This window comes from Toxorhynchites rutilus, chromosome 2, assembly GCF_029784135.1.
Source record: "Toxorhynchites rutilus septentrionalis strain SRP chromosome 2, ASM2978413v1, whole genome shotgun sequence".
Taxonomy (NCBI): domain Eukaryota; kingdom Metazoa; phylum Arthropoda; class Insecta; order Diptera; family Culicidae; genus Toxorhynchites; species Toxorhynchites rutilus.
In genome coordinates this window covers 306,330,316-306,339,634 of record NC_073745.1, presented here as the reverse complement: position 1 = coordinate 306,339,634, position 9,319 = coordinate 306,330,316, and the positions used below count along the sequence as shown (strand labels likewise).

The 9,319-nt window shown below is 40.1% G+C and overlaps 1 protein-coding gene across 1 annotated transcript in view; it reads left to right on the top strand.

The window, feature by feature from the left end:
• LOC129771392 (uncharacterized) overlaps nt 1–8,603 on the top strand; it is a 243,795-nt gene extending 235,192 nt beyond the window's left edge. Inside the window, exon 17 of the mRNA XM_055774991.1 lies at nt 8,224–8,603. Coding sequence (XP_055630966.1) covers nt 8,224–8,394 — 171 coding nt within the window. The 3' untranslated portion in view covers nt 8,395–8,603. The remainder of the gene's footprint in view (nt 1–8,223) is intronic.
• The last annotated feature ends 716 nt before the right edge of the window (nt 8,604–9,319 follow it).

Here is a 9,319-nt window from a genome sequence, read left to right as displayed (position 1 = left end):
AACATTTGCCGGTTCTTCATCATTTTTATAAAGGGTGTGTCACATCAAATTGCATCACGGAAAAAACGCTGTAGAAATTTAATTTTTAGGAATTATATCTTCAGCTTTCGCTTATAATTAGATAAGAGTGTATAGATCACGTTGGCCATGCTTCACTGTCAATTTTTCGTAAATTTGGAAAAATGTCGTCGAACGAAAAAGAGCGTCGTGAATTAATCCTGCGCGAGAATCCGGAGTTGTCACATCGGGACATCGGTAAGATGCTGGGAATCGTCCAATCCACGGTCAGCAGAGTACTAAAACGATACTTCGAGAACCTAACCATCGACCGGAAGGTGAAGAACGGCAAAAATGGATGCTCCGTCAGTGAAAAAGATCACAAGCGCGTAGTTAAGCAGTTTAGACGTGATCCGAGAAGTTCGGTCCGGGATGTCGCCAATAAGCTGAATTTGTCAAGTTCATTCGTCCAGCGGACCAAGCAGCGGGAGGGCTTGCGTACATACAAGGTTCAAAAGGCTCCTAACCGCGACGAAAGGCAAAACATGGTGGGGAAGACGCGAGCCCGGAAGCTGTACACCGAAATGCTGACGAAGCCGCATTGCCTGGTAATGGACGACGAAACCTACGTCAAAGCGGACTTTCGTCAGCTGCCGGGCCTGTTGTTCTTCTCCGCAGAGGACAAATTCAGCGTTCCGGAGGAGGTTCGCAAGCAGAAACTATCCAAGTTTGCCAAAAAGTACATGGTGTGGCAAGCGATCTGCTCTTGCGGAAAGCGGAGCGCCCCCTTCGTGATGACCGGCACGGTAAACGGACAGGTTTACCTTAAGGAGTGCCTACAGAGGCGCTTACTACCACTATTGAAGCAGCACGAGGGCCCGACCATCTTCTGGCCGGATCTCACTTCGTGCCACTATTCAAAGGACGTGTTGGAGTGGTACGAAGCCAACGGGGTCACCTTCGTGCCAAAGGAAATGAACCCGCCCAACGCGCCGGAGCTTCGCCCAATAGAGAAATATTGGGCGATTATGAAGCAGGCCCTCCGGAAGAACCCAAAAGTTGTCAAATCGGAGGCGGACTTCAAGAGAAAATGGATTTCTGTTCAAAAAAAACTATAACCTGACGTTGTACAGAACCTTATGGACGGGGTAAAGAGGAAGGTGCGAGCATACGGGCTTGGGCTCGAAGTATGAATAAAAAGAAAATGCCAAAAGTTGTTTTATAGTTTTTATTTTACTGTCTAAAATTTTCAAAAGGATCGGTCTACTGGGCGAATTTCTACAGCGTTTTTTCCGTGATGGAATTTGATTTGACACAACCTTTAGTATAACTTAACAAAATTAACACGTTGTGCGATGCTAAAACGATCCATATTGTAAAATGGCAGACATTCAACAAACGATATGACGCTTTGGTTGACAGCTATGACAAACGGTTGTCAACGCAGAGCTGTATACTTTCGGAAGCCCGAAATGGAAAACCCTGTATATTTCCTTCGAAACATTGTAAAAGAATTTCTCAAGTTTTGTTTGTAGTAAGACAAAAACCTATTTTAATACAAAATGGCAAATGCGTACTTTTGCCCCATAGTGGGGGCAAATGCGTACTTTTGCCCCATAGTAGAGGCTAAGGTGCGCACCGTACGGAGCAAAAGTGCGCGCTTATTAAATTGTACTTCTAAGGTAGCTTGTAACAAACATAAATGCTTCATCATTACCAGCGCAAGAAGCACCATTACTAGAGTGTGTAGGCATCATCCAGTGGAGTGGAGGGGGATGCTGTATGATGTTTTATGGGTGGAGATGAGTGGGTGTTATGGTTGAACATACCACGTGAAAATTTTTGGGAGGGAGGAAACTGACAATATAAGATATCTGAAAATGTCGAACATTTGAAACAGAATTCTTTTTTATTAACAAACTAGCTGACCCGGCGAACTTCATCCCACCCACAATTGATATATTGAAATTATTTTTATGTACGTAATCTATACACGCGGTATATAATTTCTTTTTTGACGTATAAATCTGATGCAGACTAAGACGCATCAATCCTGATACTGACTGTTCAAATCCGTTGTTCCGCTCTTGAGTTAAATCGTGAGGAACGGACACCAAATCATTTTGATTAATATAGATCAAATTTATAAACTCATTGTTGAAAGGAAAACAATATTTATTTGAAGTTTATTGTGAAAACATAAACATAAACGAAACTTAACCGTTATTGAATTGAATGAATTGTGAAAATAAAAACATTTTTCATTTGAAATTCATTTTGAATTATTTTTAAGCAATTGTTTATTTTTCTTCTTCATCTTGGATTCGGTTCTGAGGATTCCGACGCTTTGCCTTGGAGCGCTGTTGCTTCGTTGCGCTGTTGTGGGGTTCGAAGAGACAGACGATGGTTTGTCATGAAGCTAGAATCCCAATCTCTTCCTGCCAGTTTTGCAACTTGGTTGAATTCGTGCTGGAGGTTGTTGGCTTCCGCAAAATCAAACGCAAGACGACGTAAATCTTTGAGAGTCATACCATAAAAAGCTTTGTCCAGTGCTCTACAGTGGTCCGCCAGATCCTCAGACTGCTCACTCGTAAATACATGTCTGAACCCTAGGTGCTCGATGGCACATCCCATGTCAATGTCATTGTCAATATCAATAAAAGAAGATTCAATTCATAAATCACTCACTAATATGAGCCTCTTCCTCAGGGTTGATACAGAAATATCTCCCTTCCGAAGCCTCTGTCAAGGCATTTGAACATTTCTTCAAATCGGTTTTCTTCTTGTGGGTCTCGTGAAAAATTTAGTTGAAAACATTTTATAATGTTTTTTCAGAGCAAAACTCTGGTGCGAACTTTTGCCCCACAAACAATTTTTGAACTAATCGAATTAAAAAAAGCTCTTTTTCACAAAAACGAATACGCACTCATCTACTATAGAATTAAGGTTTCCTTGACAGTGTAGTTTCGAACTTTCCAGTTATTTTAGGTGGGTTAATCATAATTTTCAAAACTGAAAAAATTAGATCAAAACATCGCAAAACCCTTTTTACCTCATAACTTTTTACCAGTTTCATGAAATGTATCTTTTTATATATGTGAGCTGCTGGTGTAATAATGTATCAAACGAATACACTGTTGTCGAAATTTTATGCTCGTTTGCTTCAAAAAGGCCAATGCCCACTTTTGCCCCGTGCGCACCTTTGCCCCGCACTACTCTACATATTAGGTTGGGGATAAAGCTATCTATTATTTTTGGGTGAAATTCAAAACTATTTTTAATATGTTTTATATTGTCCGATTTGATTCAAATATGCACCATTTTTTTTGAAAATTTGTTGCCATTCTAAAGGTAGCTTCATAATTCCTCTATCATAGAGGTCTTGGTCCTTATTAGCGAAAAACCATGGCAACGCAACGCCTACAGAATGCTCAATTCAGCCCTCTACAAGTCGTATTATGTCTTACGTGTTTAGACCAATTTGCGTGAAAATCCCAAAAGTTTCTGGAACTTTGTGAACTCCAGACGTAAATCATCGACTATTCCAAAGTCTGTGTTTCTAGGCAATTTGGAGTCAACATCTGTGTTCGAATCATGCAATCTTTTTTCTCGCCACTTCAGTTCCGTTTTTCGAATGTGACTGCCAATACGGATTAAATTACAAAAGCTGCTAGCTATTTGTGATTGGCTCTACGGATGTCATTAAAGATGTTAAGAAACTGAAGAAATCGTTCCCACCGGGTCCCCTGCATATTTTTTGCCGCTGTATTGATGCTTTAACCGAGCTCTTAGCCTGTATTTTTATATGGTTATATGGTTCATGAGAAGGGCGATAAACGTGGCGTAACAAACTATCGTGGCATACCAAGTCTTTCTGCTGATTCGAAAATATTTGAGATAATTGTGAAAGATGCTATCTTCATTCATGACAAAAGCTACATCTCTCCGTCGCAACAAGGTTTTATGCCAGGGCGCTCTGTGTCATCGAATTTGTTGAAATATACGTCAACTTGTATTGCACATTTTGATAACAGAACCCAAGTGGATACCGATTATACAGACCTGAAAGCAGCCTTCGATCGCATCGACCATACTATTCTTCTAGGGAAAATGTCTCGATTGGGAGTTTCTGATGGTCTAGTGAATTGGCCCAAATCATATCTGCTCAACCGAACTCTCCGCGTTAAGCTGATTAAGATCTTGCACCTCTGCACCATTCATCGCAACGTCGAGCGTTCCTCAGGGCAGCAATTGAGGACAATTACTGTTCTAAATTTTCTTCAACGACGTGACTCGACAAATCCTTCTGAGTGGTTGTGTGGTTATATATACCGATGACCTAAAAACCTACATCGTCGTCAAGAACATCGAAGATTGTCTTCGGCTTCAAGAAATGTTGGATCTCTTCGTTAACTGGTGCCGCTTGAACAAACTTTCAGTCAGTATATCTAAATGCGTAGTAATGTCTTTTCATCGAACGTCCGATCACCTTCGACCACTCGATTGATGAAGTACTGCTTAAAGGCACTATACAGTTCACTTGTGCGACCAAATGTCGAGACTGCGTCTGTCGTTTGGATTCCGTACCTGTAGTTCTGATGAATTGAACGTATTCAAAGAACTTTCATTCGTCGAGCCCTGAGGCGACTTCCATGGAGAGATCCTTTTAAATTTCCTCGGTATGCTGAAAGATTTCGTTTGCTGAGCATGGATACATTAGAACGCCGACGGAAAATTCAACAAGCTACTCTCGTCGCAAAGATTAGACTCCTCTCACCTACTTTGGCACTTGAACCTGCGTGCACCAAGCAGATCTCTTCGGTCAACGTACCTGTTGCGGCATGATCCACACCGCACGTCTTATGGATAACAAGAGCCTGTTACGAGTATGATCCACACGTTTTCTTCAATTGAGGAGCTTTTTGAGTTTGAAGAACTTGCTGCTCGTTTCCTGCGAAGTATTACTGATTCTAGGTTCATATAGTAGTAAACTCTCTGGTTCATAGTTTTTCATACAGAATTTGTTGTATTCCTTTCCTCGAAAAGCTGAAAATTTTAATTATAAGTATTGTATTGCTCCATATAACACTAGACTAAAGTGACCAGATGGTCAGAAGTCTAACGCGGGACACAAAAAACAAAACGTTATGTGAACAAAAACCATAGTTTAGCGAGTCTAAACTGATCAGTATTATTTCTTTCTGAGTATCGGCACTCAGTTGTGGTTTTTCGGTGGTTTAGATTTTGTTTACGCCCGAAAATCACTCGCTCAATCAGAGCATTTACGCCTGGCAAGCACGGTTCAAATTCTACAGTTTTCTTCAAATTACCGAATGGAATGCTCGAAAATTCCAATTCATTTGTCATTGATTTTAATGTTAACGTATGCATTCAAAAAATGGACTAATTTCGGATGGCGATGAAAGCAAATTTAAAAATTTTCTTTCAATCTTACGTTTATTAAGTCTACAACAAAAATTATTCAAGGATGTTGATTTGCAGCAGCAGCACTGTCAAGCAACTTGATGATTTTTCCATACTGCAAGCTCCACCCCATATCTGAGCAGCAGGTAATCACCCAGAAGGAGTAGCTTGAGGTGCTGATAAAAAACTTTCTTCCGGCGAAAGGAGTTAAAAACTTCTTTTCGTACTCATAATGAAAGACGAGACGTACTTGATGCTAGAATTCAACGAATGGCAGCGGACCGGGTACTTTACGTTCCCCAGGTAAGCGATGACGTCGAATATAGCATTCACATCAAGTTCTCGAAGACGGTCCTTCTCTGACAGACGTGAAGGGAATGTCCAAGCCGCTCTTCTTTCGAGTCAATTGGTGAACGGGGAGATATATAGTACCAAGTGCTTGCCGGAGTTGGGAAGGTGATGTGGTCTTTATGCCGAACCTGGGATCCAGCCCATTATGCCAAAGATCACTGGAGGATGGATCGGCTGGAGATAAACATTGTCGCGAAGACCACCAACCTTACCAACATTCCCCAGCTTCGTCCGATAGAAAACTTTTGGGCGAATGGCCAAAATAGAGAGACAGAAAAGTTAAAATAACACGCCGATATACATCTTTTCATCGGCCATGGCTCAAGTTCCGGCCAACTTCCGTAAGACCGCCCAGCGCTTCATTTACGATACTTCATCAAACAACTCTGCCTCTTCCTGTCGAGTATACTCTAGTTCTTCCGCCTTATTTCAAACGTCAAACCCTGACCGAGCTGGGGAACCAAAGATGAACTTTTCGTCTGACTTACGTTGGTCCCTGCGGATCAATAGGGGACTTTTATAAAAATCATTTTCCAATTTTGTTGCTGTCGCTACCAGTTGATACTCTCTAAACAAAAAGCCCAATATCGGAGCGATGAAACCAGCTCATCGTATTAATCTTTGAACGCATTAAAAGCGCTCTTTTCTGTCTGCCAAATAAAAGTTTTTTTCGAGGTTCATCCATTTAAGAAAATCAACATGATCAAATTGTGATAATGAAATATATTGACATCGCGGGACATTTTCGTTTCTTTTGCCAAATGCGGGACGTACGCGGGACATTTTGTCGAAATGCGGGACTGTCCCGCGTAACGCGGGACGTCTGGTCAGTTTACACTAGACGTCAAACTTTGGGTTTGAGTGATTGTTGAAACGCTGTAACTCTGTTAAAATATTAAAATATTTTCAAGTTTGCAGTGGGCAGTTTTTCGAAATTCGAAATTCAAGAACAATTTTTTTCTTTCGGTAGAGAACATTGTTTTATTGAAAGGTTCTACTGGAACTTTCTATGAATCAAATTGAAGCGAAATAATCAGTTTTATTGGATCATTATTAGGAATAGATTTAAAAAGTCCATAGAAACTTTAAAAGCAAACCAAAAATGTTTTATTTTTTCTTGCATTGCATTTTGTCTACAATGCACACACATCAAACTGAAAATATGTACGTACAATATCCCTAAACTAGAAATTTATTGCTTGAAAAAACTGTATTTTATTGATTACATTAATTACTGCGAAATTAAAAAATAGGGATCAAGAAAAAACGGTCAATATGCAACAAGCAGCCTAGAGTAATCCTACGTAAACTATGCGGTCGTGTCTCGGATAGAACCTCTCTGTAACTTTTTTCCCGACATTAAATCGACAGAGCTTCAGATTAATATACGCGATGTGTAGTTGATTATCTATATACATAAAAATGGATTTCTGTCTGTCTGTCTGTCTGATTCTTATGGACTCGGAAACTACTGGACTGATCAACATGAAAATTGGTATGTAGGGGTATTTTTATTTTCAAGCGAAAGAGGAAAAATACATTAATTAAAGTGTGGAGTCAATGCTATATAGACCCTCAGTTTTCATTCCAAAATTATAGGAATTTATTCATCCTACGATGAATTTTAATACACAAACTCTAGAACAGAATTCAAGCACAAAACTTCAATATCAATACTTTTTGTAATCCAACATTAGTCATCCATTATGTTATTTCGAACTGTTAGAATCAGCCAATCAATGCATGCTCGAATTTGACACCAAAGAGGTTCCTCTGTTTTATAACCTGTCTTCCGCACCTTAAGCCACTGAGGTTTAAAATAAGTTTTCCAGTCAAAACAATGGCAGGATGCTCCTTCCATAGCGCTCACTAGGATTATTTGTAAAGTTCTAACAACATACAAACATATATGTACCTACTTATTTCGAGTTTTTGATAGACGGCAAACCGTTTGGCCGTCACAAAACGAAATCCAACGAAATGGCTCGTTGTTAAACTTCGGTATAAATTTAAACAACCGTGCAAAGGATGTCCCCATCCCACGAGGTTCCGTAAAGCCGGATGTTTACCTTCCGAAACTGCCAAGGGGGCAATCACACCGTTAGCAATGGAACTGCCTGTTTCACCCATGGGTACTGTTCGAAGAGGTGCTCATCGTTCACAAATCAATTATGCAAATGAGACATGTGTGCACTGGCCACGGTTTTAATCTCCCACCGAATGCAAGAAGATATGGCCACCGGCATTCAACAGGCGACTGCAGGCTTCAGATTTTGACCACTGGCCGTTCGATTATTATCCACTTTGCCAATGGCAGCCAGCACAATTCGTGCTTTGGAGATAAATTGAACGATTCTGCAAGCATCGGTTTCATCACAATCGATTCGAATTTGATAGCATACACCCAAACGAAAATGCGTCTACTTATACCAACCCAACTTTCATTCACAGGAGCTGTACACCTGGGACCGAGGCAACCAACTCACCTACCCGATCAGATACCACGTCAACGATTACAACACAACTGCTGCCGACAAAACGGAAGACGCTCTGAATCCCCAAATGCAAACCGGGTACGATATTTTTCACGATCATGATAACGGCCACGATGGTAATCATTAGGAACTGGACGGCGCTATGCTTAATGTGAATATGTTGGTGCAAACCAAAAATGCTTAGTTTGTATTCCGAAAAAAAACTGGCAAAGCTTTTCCGTGCGTGATTCGGTTTTATTTTTCCAACCAAATTGTATAAGCCAATGGTTAAAACAGAGAACGAATAAATCATATTTTTAAACGTCGTATATCTGAGGATGTTTTGCTAAAATAAACTGTACAAAATTTGAACAAAAATCCCTACTTTATTTTACACCGAAAATCCAAATTTCAAGCTGTTTTATATTGCAAAAAAAGTGTTCATTAGTCCATTCCAAGCCATAATTGATCTGAAAAAGGGTTGGCTATCGCGTGTTTTCAAGTTAATGTCGAATAATTACATCAATTTACAGCCCCCCAACATTGCTACTCTGATACATTGTTTGATCTCGCTTGGATTTCAATTTTTCAATGTAAAATATCATAGCCCCCGGTGTATTTCGGAAGCTTCACATAGCAGAAACATGGGTTTATCATCGCACATATTCATTCATAATTGGTTCTGCCGTCTATAATTGATATCCTGTACAAGAATTCCTTCGGATGAAATTTCAACAAAATCAGCAAATAACATTTCCGATTAAATTTACCTTACGCGACTGTTTACCCAGCGGTTGAGCGGTTATTCAAACATCGGCCAAAATACGAGGTATCGTCAAACATAATCAACGAAATGATATCTATCGTCTCGTTGAAATCGACGAGAATTTCCAGTGAGACTGAGATTTTGAATCAACTCGGAATGTTCGCAACTTGATTCAATGATTGTGGCTGCAGCCGAACAATACCGATGCGGCTATTTTATATTGTGGAAAAAGGTGGTTCTTTATTTTCTGAATTTCTCAACAAGAATATTTTAGTTCGAGAACAGTATTCCCAAAATCGTTGTACGA